At 56.5% G+C, this 17,117-nt stretch overlaps 2 protein-coding genes across 5 annotated transcripts in view; one reads left to right on the top strand and one right to left on the bottom strand.

The window, feature by feature from the left end:
* The window catches only part of SPRN (shadow of prion protein), a 3,120-nt gene extending 430 nt beyond the window's left edge, over nt 1-2,690 (top strand). The window contains exon 2 of the mRNA XM_029920753.1: nt 3-2,690. Within this exon, the coding sequence (XP_029776613.1) occupies nt 3-238 (236 nt within the window). The 3' untranslated portion in view covers nt 239-2,690. The remainder of the gene's footprint in view (nt 1-2) is intronic.
* A 172-nt stretch (nt 2,691-2,862) lies between these two features.
* MTG1 (mitochondrial ribosome associated GTPase 1) lies at nt 2,863-17,068 on the bottom strand. Of its 4 annotated transcripts, none has more exons than XM_029932845.1 (11): nt 16,852-17,068; nt 15,714-15,794; nt 12,840-12,931; nt 10,843-10,923; nt 10,292-10,348; nt 9,855-9,945; nt 8,399-8,460; nt 7,890-7,986; nt 7,438-7,519; nt 3,694-3,806; nt 2,863-3,344 (listed from the first exon to the last, which is right to left on the bottom strand). In XM_029932845.1, the coding sequence occupies exons 1-11, from the start codon at nt 16,961-16,963 to the stop codon at nt 3,211-3,213; spliced, it is 1,002 nt and encodes a 333-aa protein (XP_029788705.1). In that variant the 5' UTR covers nt 16,964-17,068; the 3' UTR covers nt 2,863-3,210. The 4 variants fall into 4 exon arrangements, with proteins under 4 accessions (XP_029788705.1, XP_029788707.1, XP_029788706.1 ...); XM_029932847.1 differs by having other exon boundaries at nt 15,717-15,794; XM_029932846.1 differs by having other exon boundaries at nt 12,840-12,944; nt 15,730-15,794.
* Between the last annotated feature and the right edge of the window lie 49 nt (nt 17,069-17,117).

Genomic DNA, 17,117 nt, shown 5'->3' with positions numbered 1-17,117 from the left:
GGGGGCGGCGGCCGGAGCAGCGGCCGGCCTGGCGGCGGGTTCTGGCTGGAGAAGGACCACAGGCCCCGGGGAGCGCGGCCTGGAAGACGACGAGGACGCGGCACCAGGCGGCAACCGGACGGGCCAAGGTGTCTACAGCTACCGGGCGTGGACTTCGGGGGCCGGGTCCACCGGCAGCCTGCGCCTCTGCCTGCTGCTAGGCGGTGCCCTTGTTGCCCTGGGGCTGCTGCGGCCCTAGGCCTGGCCGGGCTCGGGGCCAAGTCCGGCCCCCAGCCCGCGCCCTCCCCGCAGCATCCCCCAACTCCGACCCGGGCCGGCCCTTGGCCACCAGCCGCTGAGCACCCCTTCCCGCCGCTGCCCGTGGCCTCCGACCCAGAGAGGCGGCCTGGGCGATTCCAGCCAGCCCGGGCAGGAGCTGCGGCTTCTCCTACGGGTGCCCACTGACGCCCCCAGTCCACCCCTCGGGCCAGGTTCCTCCCCAGATTCCCCATCCCCCATCCTACCAGAGGACCAGGACCCTTCAGTCCCAGGATGCCCCGCCTACCGCCTGGATGTCAGGGTCCCCCTGCCCCTCCATCCAGGCCAGCTCACCACCATGTCTCCAGAGCTGCCCAAAGTGATGTCCCAAGACCAGGCTGCTCAGGCCATTCCAGCCCTCCTGAGGGCCCTGTGGCCCCCACCCCTCACAGAAGCAGCCAGACTGGACCAACGAATCTGAAGATTTGGGGGGAGAGGTTTCCCTTACAGGTTTTAGTGTGCCTACCACCTGTCCAGGAGAGGCCATCTGTGGACTCTGGAGCCCAGGCATGCCCATCACGTCTCGGATAATCCCCAGAGCACGCCCTGACACAGCGGCTGCCCCAGAGCCTGGCCCCGCACCCTCGGGCCCGAAGTGTGCCCCCTCCCTGGGCAGACACTCTCAAGACCACTGCCAGGCGCCTTTTGGAGCCACTGTGCTCTAACTTGAAACAAGTCACTTAACTCTTCTTGGGACCTATTTTGGGAATTGGGGGGACCCACGGTTTAAACTTCAGGAGCTTTTCATTTCCTTTGAGCGTCAGGCTCATGTTCTGGAACCAGTGCTTGAGGGCTCTCCCGATGGCCACTGCCACACCCCTGGAAGGGTGCTCCCCAGGACAGCCAGCTGTGGCTCAGGAGGCCTGTAGCTGTGGCAGCACCTCCATCTCCCAACAAGCAGCTGCCCGGACGGTGAGGACGGGGTGTGAATGGTGGAGGCCAGATCTCAAGTCAGAACCAACAGGCCACAGGCAGGTCCCTGGAGGCGGGCTGTGGCAGCAAGCACAACCAGATGTGGGATTGCGCTGGCTGAGCAGCTGACTCCCGCAACACCGCGGCGGCCGTCCCGCATGTGAGGACGTTCTGAGGACAGGAGGCGCCCAGGGAAGCATCTACGGAAACGCCAGGCGGGGCCCTGCAAAAGTCCGCCTCTGGCACACAACCTGTCTGCAGACCAGCCTTTGCTTCTCAGGCGCCCGAAGTCCGCTTCCCTTGAGCCTCCGGCCTGGTTCGCTGTCCGTGAGCTCAAGCCCGGGGGTCTTGACTCCTCACACCGTCCACCCCACGTCCCTCGGCGGAACGTCGTCCCGGGCCTGGGTCCTCTGGATCTCCCCATTTCGGTGCTCACTGAAAGCCTCACCTGCCGCTGGTCTGCCTCCCAGAGTCTGCCCTGCCCCCCCCCCCCGACTATGGGGCCTCTGGACGCAGCTGACAGATGCCAGTGCCAAGACCAGCACCTCCAGGGGAGGGGGGCCTGGCGTCTCTGCTCGCCCACAGCTGGTCAGGTCTGGTCAGGGGGAGGGTCACTGATCTACCAGCGGAACCCTGGACCAAGCATTTTTCTCCAAAGACCAGGACACGGAGCCACAACTTCCTGCACAGGCACTGCCAGCGCTCTTGGGGTGCAAGCCCAGGTGCCCCTCCCTCCATTCCAGACCAAATTTGATGCAACCAAAGACCAGCAGGCCACGGCCCAGCCCTGCCCAGAGCCTCAGGGGCGGTGACCATTCTGCCACCGTACTGGCAGGCAGCACAGGGAGACCCATCAGGGCTGTGCCTCAGGCCAGGAGCATGGGTGGGCCCGGCCTCTGAGATGCCCACACAGGCTGCCTGGCACCACGCACCATCCCGATTCCCAGAGCCTGTCCACATCTGGCACAGTCACATGCTTGAGCACTTCCTGCCCCACTGGTCAGGGTCCAAGCAGGAGGCAGACGGCAGCCAGGCTGGGGAACCTCAGCTTAGGAAGTGTGTGCCGGTGTGGGCACTTTCAGGAGGGGGGGGGTGCTTGGCAGAGACTCCAGGGGCTCCAGGAAGGCCACACACCAGACACAGAAGGGGCAGAGCTGCTGACCAGGTCCACCCCACCCCCTCTCCCTTCTCTACCCTTTTCTGGAATGCAGGCTGGCAGGTAAAGTTCCCTGGGAAAGAGTCCCACTGTCCTGTTAGCTGGAAGGTGCTCGGGGGTGGGGGGGGAGCGGTGGGAAGCCCTGGGGTCCCCTTTGACCACACCAGCAACCATCGCAGCCCACGCGCAGCTGGCCGTGAGCAGGGCAGCCCCCAGGGCCCTGAGGGGACGGTTCCTAGGTTCAGCCACAGATACTTGGAAACTCCGGTCCAGCTTATGTGCACATCTTGGTCGTGTCGTGAAATAAACTCTCCGCTAGCAAACAGCCTCTCCTCTGCTGCAGGACCCGGGGCGCTGCCAAGGCCCTGACACAAGAGCCCTTTCCTACGAAGCAGTTCAGATCCCATTTTTCATGGTTTTTTGGTGACAGAGACCTGAACATGTGGGCCCAAGGTGCTACTGGTGCACAACAAATGAGCCATCAGCAGAGACTGGCCTTTTAAGATTTAAAAATTACAGATTTTACTTTCACCTCCTCCTGAGAAAACGTCATCTTCTCCAGAAGAGATACTCTGCATGGTTGAGGCACTCAGGGACGCTTAGGAACATCATCAGCCCTGATGTCCAGCCCCCAGGCACAGTCCCCGACAACCAACAGCTGGCCAGGCTGTGGAGCAGCAGGAGGCACGGGCTCCTTCCAGGATTAGAGACCTGAGTGGACAGTGACCAGCATGGAGCCTCTGGGAAGGGGAGTCCCAGCATCAGATTCTGGGCTGGGAAGGTCTGGGACACCCCACATCTGCCAAGGGCCAGGCAGGAGCGAGGCCCCTGCCAGCTGGACGAGTTCAGGGCTCTGCCACCAGGGGGCTCTGCAGGACGCCCCTGTCCAGCATCACTGGGCCCAGCAGCCCACTGCGGAAGGTCCGGAGGAAGTCTCGGGCGGCTGCGGGGTAGTTGGGCTGGATGACGTTCACATCACCTGGGGAGCCGAGAGGGTCTGGTGAGGAAGGCACGTCCACAAGGGGCAGGCGCAGGTTTCAGACACGCATCTCCCTGCCCGTCCTCAGGGAGCGCAGGTAGTCAAAGAAAACAGTCTGGACTGTGGCACCTAGACCTCAGCTGGTTTCAGAGGGTGGGACGGAGGGTGTGCCCAGTGCCACGAGGCAGGGCTGCCTTACCCTCCACAGGTTGGACCAAGAGCCGGCCCTCTGCAGAACCTCCATTCCAGAACAGCCGCATGTGCCCACAGCGTCCTCTCCCCGCAGCCAGGGACTGCTCGACAGGCTGGTCCTCCCAGCCCAGCCCAAGGCTGACGGCCCCGCACTCACCTGTGCCTGTGAGCACTTTCACCTTCTGTGTCTTCCCCAGTCTCACGGCCACCTGCTTCAGCACACTGGTGATGTCGTCACATGCTCCGCCCAGGCCGTAGTGCTGCACATATCTACACCAAGACCAACGGTTGGGGAGTGGAAACTGGGCCAGGACACGCTGGATCACGGCCGGCTGCACAAAGGACCCCTCCCCCGCATGAGCGCCCACTGAGAGCTGCCGACGTCTGTCCTCCCACGTGGCCACGGCCAGCTGCCCTGAGGACCGCTTCCCCCGCTGGAGCCCGTGGCTACACTGGCAGGATGACTGCGTCATCCGGCCCTGTTCCTGAGTGGGTCGGGGCCTGGAGCCGCCAGCACTCTCTCTGGGGGAGAACGAGCAGGTCTGACCGGTGCTTTCTGTGGCCCACGGACCAGCACAAGCCGACTCAGCACCCACCTCTGCTGAGAACTGTCTGGTGTCTCCTGGGGACTCCCTACCCCACGAGATGCCGGCACTGGGCCTGATGGGAAAGGCCAGCACAGGGCCGGGCACATCTGACCCTGAAGCGCTGACGGAGACAAGCCTCATCCACAGACGAGCACTTCCCTGACCCCCAGGAGCCGGGAGACACGATCAGCACCTCTGCAGGTCACTCGTCCCAGAACCGCCTGAGAGCCAGAGTGAACGCTGGGATTTGCCTCCGGGTCCACAGGGCAGGGCGGGGCTCGGCCACGGGGAGACCCCATCCCGGAGGACGTCCACACCCTGAGGAAGGCAGTGCCCAAATCAAACCTGCGGCCCCTCTGTCCTGGGCACCCCACTACCACACACTGCAGGAGGCGGCTGTCTGATCTCTAGAAACGTTATAGGACCGTGGAGGCCCACACAGCCTCCCATGGAAATGAAACAAAAAATTAATTTGAAATCCTACTTCCCTGCAAAATGGAGTCATGAGAACTGAATTTACCTCCCCCTGGAACAACCAAAAACATACAAAACGATGGTTTTCAAGGCACCAGACGTCAAGCTATGAAGGATGTGAACGGGGCCCGACAAGTGCCCAGCCCGGCACCTGGAGGCCCTGGGGAGCCCCGAGGGTGGCCGGAGTGTGGGCCCAGGAAAGGTCCTGTGACAGAACCAGAGAGGGCAGAGCTGCCCAGAGAGAATTCTGGAAGCCTGCCATCCTCCACATTTATCAGACAAGGGATCTGCACACATGAGAAAGGAAGTTCCCCCCAAGCCAGAGGCCAGGAAGGACCACCCAGGAGGGCACAGGGACAGCGGTCAGTGCTCACGGAGAGCCAGGAGCAGACGGAAACCTCATAACCCAGCGGGTGCAGCGGAGGGGGTGGGGGCCCTGCCCAGTCAGGCCTGGAAGGGGCTCTTTCCAGATGACTGTCTCAAGCAAAGCTTAAGGATTTGTACAGGAACCTAAAGCACCCATCACTCAAGAGGTAAAATTCAAAATGCCAAGCGTCCAAGCAAAAATGCTCAGGCAGGCACGCAGGAAAACAGACCCCTCATGGGGAGAAAGTCAGTCAGCTGAAAGCGCCCCAGGGTTAGCAAAGACGTTAAGTCGGTCATCGTGACCACATTCCACGTGGTTACAAAGTGAAGTAGATACACAGAAGGTGTAAAACAGAATCCAAACTGGACCGGAGACCACCACTGTGGGACACAGCCCGGCGGGAGCGAGCTGCACCTCAGACACGCGCAGGGCAGCAGCCGTGCCCAGCAGGTCCCGAGGACACGAGTAGACAGGAACGAAAACACAGGAAGAAATAATGGTTGAAAATCTGATAAGAGCTACAAAGCCACATATCTAAGAACTCAACCAACTATAAGCACAAGAAACATCAGGAAAACCATACGGGTGCCATCGTCATAAACTGCTCAAAAGTGTAATAAGAAGAAAACCCTAACGGCAGCTGGAGGAACAAAGACAAGGTGACCGATTCCCCGTCAGAAGCAGCACGGGAGAGAACGGGACAGGACGACGTCTCTCCAGTCCTGAAAAACCGTCCATCTAGACTGGCCCACACAGGGCAAGAATCTTTCCAGACGAACACGAAACACGGGCACCTCTGAACGGGCCTCACCGGCAGGCCTGCATCACAGCCAACACTGCAGGAGAGCGCCAGAGGGCGGCGGTGCCAGGCGGAACGCGGACCTACTCAGGAAACAAGCAGTGTCCACAAACCGGAAAGCGGTGGGCAAACGCTACAGTTCCTCCTCATACCTGAGGTCTCTGTAGGAGTGAAAACAGTACATGTCAGGCTTACAAACTACGTAAAAACAAGACATAAAGCCCAAAGATCAAAGATCATGAGAGAAGTGGAGCTACGCTATGGGAAGGTGCTCAGGCTCCGTGAGACGCGTCGGACCACCTAAGCCTCCGCACGCCCTGAGCCAACCCCCTCCAGACGCTGCAGGCGGCGCACTCACAAAGGGGAGCTGGGGGTCAGAGTACCCCAGAGAGACAGAGGGACAGAGGAAGAGAGGAAGGAGACAGAGACAGAGACAAAGATGCAGAGAGAGACAGAGAGAAAGATGCAGAGAGCAGAGACAGAGAGAGGCAGGCAGATGCAAAGACAGGAAAAAGAACAAGGGACAGATGGGACAAAGAGTAAGATGACAAATTTAATCCCGACGTCAGTAGTCACATTACATGTAAATGGTCCAAAACCCAAAATACAAGACAGAAATGGTCAGACTGGGTAAGAAACAAGACCTCACTATTTGTACACAGCCTATGAGAAACATACTTAATTTCATTTTATTTTAAATATGCATTTACTTATTTTGAGAGAGAGAGTGAGAGGGAGCGAACGTGGGAGAGGGGAAGACAGTGGCTCGACCCCACGAACTGTGAGACCAGGACCTGAGCTGACATCAAGAGTCAGACACTTAACTGAGTGAGCACCCCAGACACTCTGAGAAACACGTTTTAAATATAAAGACACAAACATGCTCCGTGTGAACGGGTAAGAAAATATGCACCATGTGAACACTCATCAGAAGCTGCAGTAAGTGTGTAACTACCAGACAAGGTCAACATCAGAGCAGAAAGTATTGTGAAGATCAAGAAAGTCATAAGGGCATCTGATCAGAAGGACTCGATGACCCCAGACTGTCCCCACACCTCACGACAGAGCTCCGAAACGCATGAAGCAGGCGGACAGAGCCACAAGACAGACAGAGCACGGGCAGAGACTCCAGTACCTTCTCTCAACAACCGAAGGCAAAAACAAGCAAAACAGAAATAGTAATAAAGACTGACCAGTAATCAATGAAGTAACAGAAAGACAACGGAGAAAGTCAGTGAAACCAAATCAAGAAATCCTAGGAGGCTCTGGCCAGACTGTGGTCCTCGGCTCGCGCATCTCACTCCTGGGGGTGAACAAGGTGTAGATCTGCACCCGGAAGGGGGCGCCACACGCACGGATCTGAAAGCAGTCAGGCCGAGGACGGGAACCCAACAAGAGGGAGCACAGAACGTCAGGGGAAAGGACAGAAAACATGTGGCCACCGAAGTGTGGCGTGCGGGGTTTGGGGTCTCGTCCGTGAAACGGGAGCAGGTAAAGGTAGGAAGGAGGGATTACCAAAGTGCACAAGAAACTTGAGGCTTTTCCTGACTGTGTAACAAACATATCAAACTGTACTCGGGCTGCTTGTCTAATAGGATCTTAATGCTGCTATTTTTAAAACTATGTTTGTCTAGGACGAGAGAGGCGAGCCGTGTCCCCTGTTCCTGCACTCACCCAAAGAGCTGGTGCCTATTGAGGGTGTAGAGAAGGTAGTCAGCCAGGGTCTCCTCCCCGACAAGGTGGTCCAACACGGTTCCTGGAATGGGGCGGCCAAGGTGAGCCTGGCAATCCCGCCTGGCATCCGTACCCCAGGGCCCCTCCTTGTCTCAGCCAGAGGTGCTGCTGAGGAGAAGCCTGGCCGTGGCCCCTGACCTGACCTCTCCACCTCGGCTGTAAAATGGGAGAAGGAAGGCGCTCTCTTCAAGGAGGGCCATGAGGGTCAGTGGGGTCGGAGCAGCACCCGGCCCACCTCCAACCTGAGCCAGGACCGCACGGGCTGCTGGAGACCCCGCTCAGCACCGTGTTCAAGGGTCTGGCAACAGCCGGGCCAGGAAAGGCAGGCACAACCTGCCAGAGCCGAGGGCCCCAGGCAGCAGGGAGGGGCACGAACGGGCACCCCGACTCACCACACAGGGCCAGCTTCAGGCCCATCTCCACGCTTCCGATCCGAGGAGCCAGCACCCCAGGAGTGTCCAGCAGGAACAGCGGCGGCCGCTCACACACCTGTGGACACGGAGGACAGTCAGGCCCGCGGCCCCTCCCGGCTGGCTGCGAGGCGGCCCCTGGAGTCAGGCATTAGGCTCCCGAGGTTCCGAGGAGGCCTTTCCACCAAGCTCTTAGCTTCCCCATTGAGTTCAGAGAATAAGAGGAACAGGCCCCAAGGGCCCCAATCTTCTCCTCCCAGGGAAAAAAAAGGGAACCTGTAGAAAAGCTGAGCTAAGCCTGAGAGAACAGGCTACTGTGTGACCTTAGGCAGGCGCCTGTTTCCCCCATAAAACAGGGGTGATGAGCTCGCGTCCCCACAGCTCTGATGGAAGTTCGGCAGCACTCAGTGGACCGGGTGGAGAGGGCAGGCCCTCGGGGAGCAGCGGGCACCTGTGTGTGGAGCTCCAGGCCCAGCAGCCAAGGACCCTACCTGAATTTTGGACATCACAGCTCTGGTGATGCCAGGCTCGCCGCCCACCCTGGTGGCTTTCCCTGCGGGATGAAAAGGCACTGTTGGATGTAGGAAACACAGGAAGCCTGGCACACAAGCTTCAGAAGAAGAAATGACACCCACAACCCACGAAGGCCCAGACGAGCTCATGCTCAGTTCAGCTCCAAACCAGTAGGGACTGCAATGTGCCTCCCCAGGGCCTGGGAGGTGAGGACAGGCACAGGCCTGGCCGTGGAGTCAGCACAGAGCTGCTGCTTCCCTCCCGGCGCTTCCTCCCGCCTGGACTTGACCCTGTGCTCCCGACACCAAGCCTGCGCCTGGCTGCCTCCACAGCACTGCCCACGACAGGCCTGTCTGTGAGCACAGCTCCCAACCAAGGGGCCAGATAAACTCCAGAGTAGAGAATCATGTGCCCATCAGTGACGAATGGAAGAGCAAAACATGGTATATAAACATAACGGAATATTATTCAGCCTTGGAAAGGAACAAAACTCTGACATGGGCCACGACACGGACGCATCTTGGGGACATTATGCTCAGTGAAAAAGTCCAACAGAAAAGGACAAATACTGTGAGACTCCACTCATGTGAGGAATCAGAGAGATCCAGGGACAGAAAGCAGATTAGAGGTGCCCAGATGGTGGAAGGGGAGAGGGAACTGGGGCTTATGTTTGTAGACGTCCAGGCTGAGACCGCGGAAAAGTGCAGCCATACTGTGACGGCTGCGTAGCACTGAATATACTTAATCCACCATTTTTTTTAAGCCACAATTAGAAAAAAGTAAACTTTAAAAAAAGATGATCTGACAATTCTCCAATGAGCACCAAAAACACCATCTGTAAAATAGCGAATGGCCCCGCGGGGCTCACAGTGTTTGGGTTTGTTGTAAAGAAGGCGTCGCTGGTGTGGAACATGAAGCCACTTGGTGCTACACTTCGAAATACTTAACGGAAAAAAGGGTAACGACAGAGCGAGCAGTGTGGGCACGTCTCCAAGTCCGAGTGAGCACGAAACAAGGAGTGGGGGCTTCCTGAGCAGTCGGGCAGGCGGCAGTCTCCCCGCTGGGGGCGCCCCATCAGCCGCCTCCGGCCTGGTACCAGGCCCCATCCATCTGGCTGCACCTTGCGACCAGCATCAGAGAGACTCCCATGAAGGAGAAAACAAAACAGCAACGGGCAGAAGAGTCATCCACGTGTTAAACATATTAACACTTCATGTTCAGGAATGAGAACGAATCATGTATAAAATGTGTGACAGGATAATTCCGTGTCACCATTTAACCTGACATCAGTTACCTGGGTCCTTCTGCTACAGAGACAACCCTGAGGGGCCAGGAGGCCCCGGCTACGGTAGGTTTGGTCGGGGCCAGAGGAGGAGCGGCCGCTCGCCAGAAAGAGCAGGGCGCCGCAGGGTCAGCTCGCGCGGCCAGCTGTACCTTTCCTGAGGTGCTGCCTCCTGAGCGCGTTGATGAGGGAGGACTTGCCCACGTTGGGGATCCCAACCACCATGGCACAGAACTCTAGGCTCTGCAGAGGCACAAGAGCAGGGAGTCAGGGGTCCACCCAGAACACTCCCAGCCCCACTGAGAGCCTCATGAGCCCCATGCAATGGAACCCACAAACCCAGGCCAGTTCAGGGGAAGAAAGGTCACCATGGAGTCCCTGCCACCCCAACAGGGCCACCCCCCACCCCTGCTGCAAACAAGACGGAGGGCAGCTCCAGGGGCCAGGGCAGCACAGAGAGGGCCCCCAGGAGTCCTGGGGCTCAGTGACAGCCCAGCACGGGGACAGGTCCACCGCTGCTAGGCCGCTAGCCCAGGGCTCCTCTGCAGGAGGGACCACCCCACAGCCAGCACTGGGCCCCACAACTGACCTCACCTCGATGATAGCGGCGGCTGCTCCCAACCAGTCCCGTGACCATCGGGATGATCTGCAAAAGACAGACCACACAGCGGCACACTCGCACAGAAACCGACTTCTCTCTTAGCTTCCGGAGGTGGTGTACCCCCATGGCCAGCATCGGGGGACCAGGGCTCTGTCCACATCAGGGTTTAGAATGCGTGGGGGGGTGGGGGGCCAGGGGGGGGGTCACCTGGGCCCTGACCTGTCCTTCCACCATCAGCAAGCATGTCAATCCCCCAGAGGGAGATATAACTGCGGAAAACGAGGCCCCACACCCTCCAGAAGCGTGTCCAACAACAGCGCAGGGTGCACGCTCCAGCCTGACGCTGTGCCCTGCAGACGCCACAGGCTGCCTGGGGCTCACCTGCTCTCAACCAGAGATGAGTGTGCCCCAGGAGCCCCAGCAAACTCATCCATCACCTCCAAAACTCTGCTTCTTATAAGAGCATAAGGTAACCCATGGGATTTCTTTTAAATGTATTTAAACAAAAGCATTAGAGCATAAAACAGAGAAACACTTACCTGCTTGACATTCTCATCCCTTACACAGCTGGTGAAGACGACATGTTTTAGGCCTTCTCCTTCTAAGTGTTGTATAATTTTCTGAAAGAGATATTTCCATTTTAAAAACTAAATGAAACTATGGATGTGATATGCTAAAATCCAAGGACCTGAGACTGAAGCTTCGCCCCCACCTGGGGTGCTCCAGGCGAGAGGGCCCCCCGGAGAGCGCAGACCAGGAGGGGGCCCCGTGTGAGCACGGGAGGGAAGTGCCCTGGGCAGGCGCCCCGGGGCTCCAGGCTCCAGCGGGGATGAGGGCTCCGCTCACACACTGCTACCCTCTCGGGACGCAGGCACCTTCACGGAAAAGGAGCACTTCCAGCACGAAGTTCTGCAGCCCTGGCTGGATCGATAGATCTGGTTAGTCCTGAGTATTCTGACGGGCTCTCACAAAACCACCACCGTAAACTCAGGCTTGAACCTAATCCAAGTACAAAGTATATGCAATGCTCTAAAAGCTCACAAGTAAACTAAGGTTAATATGAATTTATTGGTCTTAATATTGAGTTAAATCAATGTAATTGGTCTTAATATTGAGTTAAATCAGTGTAGGAATCATGCTGTTTGACCACCTACTGAGCTAAAAACATGGCCAATGCCTAAATGAACCAAAAGTCATTTGCTTAGTTTCATTACGTACTTTGTCGTGATACAGATGAGGATACAGGCCACAACAATGACATATTTGAAGCCACCCTTTGAAGTGAATACATTCCCATGGGGTACCCCCACCCACCCCCCATGAGGGGCCCCCTGGGGCCTTCTCCTCTCCTCTCCAAGACCCGTGCCCACAGCAGCACCTGAGAGGAGGAGCTGACACTCCTGCCACCTCCTGGCCAGGTGAGACACCACTGCGTCCCCAGGTTCGGTGACATTATGCGCCCAACACTCCACAAAAATTAGCACGTAAGGGCAGAAGCAATCACTGATAACTCAAGTCTCAACCAATAAGAGCAAAGCTTGTGATGCTAAGTAGGTGAAACAGTGAAGCCCACAAGCACCTTGCTCTGGGGGCGCTGGAGCGCCCCCCCCACTTCTGCACAGCAGGAGGGATTTAAATGACCAGAGGTGCCTACGTGTGGGTTAGGGGTCGCCTCTGCTTGGATTCTCAGTGAACAAAGAGCTCCTGTATTTGATGTGTCCCTGAAAACCTTGTGACAGAGGCTTGGTTGAGGTTTAAGTAATTCAAACATACCACAGCCAGCCAAGAAGCCAGAATGCACTCTCCCAACAGAGCAGACACTGTACCACTAACAGGCTGAAAACAGCTTGGCAGGAACCCACAAGGGTCTGGCACCAGCCCTTCAGAAAGGGCTCAGTAATACAGCAAGAAAAGCAGGGTGAACGCTCAAAAATAATACACCCAGACCTTCATGTTTCTTGTGCCTCTGGGACACATGGGCATGCCCTGCATTCAGTCACATGTGTCCCTGATCCTGTCTGCTTTGGAGACATTACTTTGGGCCCGCAGGCCCTCTTAGCTCCCAGCGCACTTGGTGTGCAGGACTGGCTAGGTGTCGGGGAGGCCATGGAATGGGCTGTATGGGTGCCTGGGGCAAACGCAGCCATCACAGGGGACCTCCAGGTCAGTACCTGTGGCCTGTGTCTATGGCCACCAGCCGCAAACGGCTACTGAAACTTAACTAAAACGAGCTAGAACAGGAGTCTTGCATCTGCAGCAGGAGCCACATCAGGCCAGAGGCCACCCTGCGGGGCACCTGGATCCAGCAGCAAAGCCTGGCCACTTCCCATGGGAGATGCACTTTCTGGTCATCTGGACCATAAGTTGAGGATTAGAGAGAAGCATGTCATTTTGAGAAATCATTCGGGACTACCTCTGCAAAAAAGGGTTGTTTGTGAAAGTCAGCCTGCCTGAGTCAATCAACATGAAGTCTGCTTGCAAGGATGACCCTAGACACAACCCAGGTCCTGGAGATGTCTAGGATGGGGACCTTCACCTGCTGCTCTTTCAGGTCCGCCAAGTCCATTTTGTTGAGGACCAGCACGTGGGGCTTAAGCCCAAGGGTTTCTTGAAACAGAGGGTTGCGGCCTGAAAGTGGAATGTGACAAAATTAAGGCAAAAATTCCTTCAGTGGCTTATCAGCCCATTAATTTATTTTGTCTCATCTTGTTATGCAGATTGACACCACCTTCAGAAGAAATTCTTTTTTTTTTTAAGGTTTACTTACTTATTTTGAGAGAGGGAGCATGTGCTCACAAGCAGGGGGAAGGATAGAGAAAAGGAGAGACAGAGAATCCCAAGCAGGCTGCGCACTGTCAGAACAGAGCCTGATGCGGGGCTCGATCTCCCCAACTGTAAGACCAAGGCCTGAGCTGAAACCAAGAATCTGACACTTAACTGACCGAGCGCCCCAGGCGCCCCCAGAGGAAAATCTGTAGAAGGCACTGGGCAGAGGAAGCCCAGCCTCACAGCCCGGTCCTGCCCTCCTGGCAGAGGAGAGGGCACCTTCTCACGTGCCTTCTCAAACAGGAATGGTGGCGGCAAAAACAAAAAACAAAGCTCGGCGGAAGGTTTTATAGCGGGTTCTTTGTTTAGTTGCCAAGGTACATGGGTTCAAACTGAATGATCGATCACTCAAAAAAAGTGCCTCCCGTAAAGTCCTAACCAGTATACCTCAAACCACTGCCGCCCTCTGGTTACCTTCAAGGAGATGAAGGTTCCCCCATGGAAACCACCACTGAAGTTTCCGCCTCCTTACCAGCACGGCCAGGCCCTTCCTCCCTGTGCCAAGGACCCTTGGGGATCATGACAGGTCCCCCTCATGGGACCATAGCCCAGGCAGGAGAGGGCCCATAGATTTATCTTCTGAACACTTGGCCCCTACCCGGTGCTTCATCTCCTGTTGACTCCTGAGGCCTCGGGCACACCCTGGGTCCAGGTACCAGTTAAACTGCTGTGCGCACAGCCACAAATCACACTCTACCTTCAAGGGTTAACCAATCCTGTATAATTCAGACTCCATCCCAGGGCCGAAACGCAGCGAGGCCTCTTGCCGTCCTAGAGAAAAGGCCGGACAACTAGAAGCCAATGGGCCAGGTGTCCTCTTAGAGAGCACTGAATCGTAACTGCAGGCTCAGCATTTCTGACAAACATACGACTGCCAGCAAACACTTTGAGCAGCATGAGATGGCCTGCAAAATTTCACTTACAATGAATAAACTCGATACTTCATTACAAAAGTTCCAAGTCTTTGAAATAGTGAAAACTGTCCCTCATCCGCTATCCCCTGAAGTGGTAAGAACTCTCAAACCAACGCCTGTACCACATAAAGAGAATCTGAGCATAGCTCAAATACAATAAAAGTAGGGTCTGAAAAGTACGTGTTAGCAAGCAAGATCCCCAGTCCTTGCCAGTTCCTGCCTCAAGCACGGAGGAAACCCCCACGGGCAGGACCTTCGAAATGAAAGTTGCACACCCCAACTTGAGCTGGAAGGCCTGGGCATGGCAGGCACAGGCCGGAGACAAGCAGTGATATCTACATATCAATGGAGAGCCTCAAAAAACACAAGGCCTGGACCCCGCCCCAGAGATTCTGATAACTGGTCTGGAAAGGGGTCCAAATCAAAATTTGTTAAAGGCTCCTGGGGGAACTCTAACATGTAGTGAGGGTCAGAGTTAAATGCCAGTAACTATGAGAGGCGAGGCGGCCGGTCACTATGGAATCAGACTAGCCCAGAGCAGAGACCAGACCGAGGAGGTGGGTGGAGACAAGGCTACAAGCCAGGAATGCGTCCTGGCGCCTTGAGCATGCCTGATTCGGGAAGGAGGGCCTCTCCTGTACCACTAGAATTCCACACCCACTTCCAAGTGTTGGGAATGGGAGGTTGGGGACAACATCAAGCAACTCACCATCACCACCTGGATGTCCCACAACTTAACTCTGACACTATTTACCTGGAGAAAGTCAGACCCCACAGGTTAAGGGCTCAGTCCTATAATGTGCCACCTCCCCACCCCACCCCCTTCAGGTGCCAATCCCCAGTCCAGGTGGTCACCCGTGCCTCTGACCAACTTGTTATCGGTGGGAAGGTCCCACACCCCCGTCTTCAGATTCAATTAGTTTGCTAGAGCAGCTCACAGCACTCAGAGAAACATTTTACTTACTAGATTACTGGCTTATTATAAAAGGCTGTAACCCAGGAAGAGCCATATAGAAGAAACGAATAAGGCAATGGATGAGGGAGTGGCACAGAGCTTCCATGCTCTGAATGTGCCCCTCCCCCTCCATTTCCACGTGTTTGCCAACCCAGAAGCTCTCTGAACCCCGTCCTTTTAGGCTTTTCTTAAGGTTTCATTATATTGGCTTGATTAATGAAATAATTGGCCATTGGCAATCAATCCGACTTCCAGCCCCTATCACTTCCCCTGGCAACCAGACCTCAAACTTAGGTGCCCCAGTGGCTTTCCAAAAGTCATCTCATACTTAAGAAATATCCCAGGTGTGTGGTGCCTGGGTGGCTCAGTTGGTGTCAGACTTCGGCTCAGGTCATGATCTCAGTCATGATCTCACAGTTCATCAGTTTGAGCCCCGTGTTGGGCTCTCTGCTGTCAGTGTTCTCGCTCTCTCCCTCTCTCTCTGCCCCTCCCCCACTCTCTCAAAAATCAATAAACTTAAAAAAGAAAAAAGAAATACCCAGGGTTTTAGGAGCCCTGTGTCCGAAACAGGGACAAAGACCAAATATACACAAACACACACATATAAGTATATATACATATATACACGCACACCCATATATACCTATGTATACTTATATGCCTATATGTGTGTCTATAGAGGTTTATATAGACGTATCATAAATCACAGTATCACCACCAATAAAGGATATCCGGGCATCATGGACCTCGATGATACAGTCCACCAACTTTAGACTGCTCTGCATCTTCTTCAGCCCTGAAAAACAGAAGAAAGATGCCTAAGGGAAAGTGTGTATGGCTTTTCAAGAGTGATTGGGTGAAGCCAAACGGTCAAGAATAACACACCACCACAGACCACCTAAAGATAATACATCTGAGTGCAGATCCTAAGTCACCATAACTGATACCCACTAGCTGAGGGCCTCTTCCAAGTTCAACAACGGTGTCTCCAGAAAGAGGCCCTGCCTGAAGGGCAGCAGCATGTTTGGGGTGGAGCCACTTGGAGGGCTCCGGAGGCAGTATTTAACCTCTATGGGTCTTGGTCTCAGCCTTAAAAGGGGGTAACTCTGACCACCCAATTCCCTGGGCCCTCCACGCTGTGTGGACATGCTTGCGTAAGTTTCGACCTCAGCCCCTGGCCTGGACGTTCCACACACTCGCACAGCACTGAACTACCCCTTAACCAGCAACCACGCCCACATCGAAAGTAACCATCCCCCTCCCCAGCAGCAGTCCTCAGTACGGAGACCGCCGCGCAGCCGGGACCCCAGCACATCCTCGGCAAGCGGCCGAGTGCGGACACCTGCGCACTGCACTCCGCAGGGGCCGGCGCAGCGGGCACCGGCTCACCGTTTACGCGACGAGCAGAGGGCGCCGACGGGGGCGATCGCAGACACGAAGGACCGCGCCGACCCCATGTGTCTTCTCGAGCACATTTTTACAAATCAACAGTAAGAAACTCCTAGAGGGCTTCAGGCAGAACAGCAACGCCCGTGTCTTAAAGGTGTTGCAGTGACAGTAACTGGACCCTGGAGCCTGCTTCAGATTCTGTGTCTCCCTGTCGGCGAGGGCCTTCCTACCATCATTTCGTCTAGTGCTCGAAACAAGATTCAGGAGAGTACGGCTTTGTAGACACAGATGTGGAAACGGAGGCTTGGGGGAACAAAGTGGCAGAAAGGACTTGCTAGGGCTCAGGCCCGCCCCCGGGCCGCCGCCGCCTCCGGCCCAGCGCGCTGGCAGCCTGATGGGCAAACGGGAACCGGGGCCCCCGGGCCTCACCGCGCAAACACAGGCCCCTCCAGGTCCCAGCTCACCCTTGGCCATATGACCCGGGAACCACCGCGCCACGTCGCGGCCGCCCAGGGGGAAGCTCTCTCGCCAGGCGACCCCTGCGGCGGCCCACAGAGCACGGGAGGCCAGCCTCATGGCGCCGCGACCCGGAGAGCCGAGCGGCGCGGGGGAACCTCTCCCTCGACGAACCTCTCCGCCCGGCCCACCACCACCCGGTCCTGTGGTTCCGGCGCTTCAAGAAACCTCCGCGCGTGCGCACTACGCTTCTTCGGGCTCCGGAAGGAGTCCA

The sequence above is a fragment of the Suricata suricatta genome, chromosome 2 (genome assembly GCF_006229205.1).
Source record: "Suricata suricatta isolate VVHF042 chromosome 2, meerkat_22Aug2017_6uvM2_HiC, whole genome shotgun sequence".
Classification (NCBI taxonomy): Eukaryota; Metazoa; Chordata; class Mammalia; order Carnivora; family Herpestidae; genus Suricata; species Suricata suricatta.
This window is presented reverse-complemented; position numbering and strand designations above follow the sequence as displayed.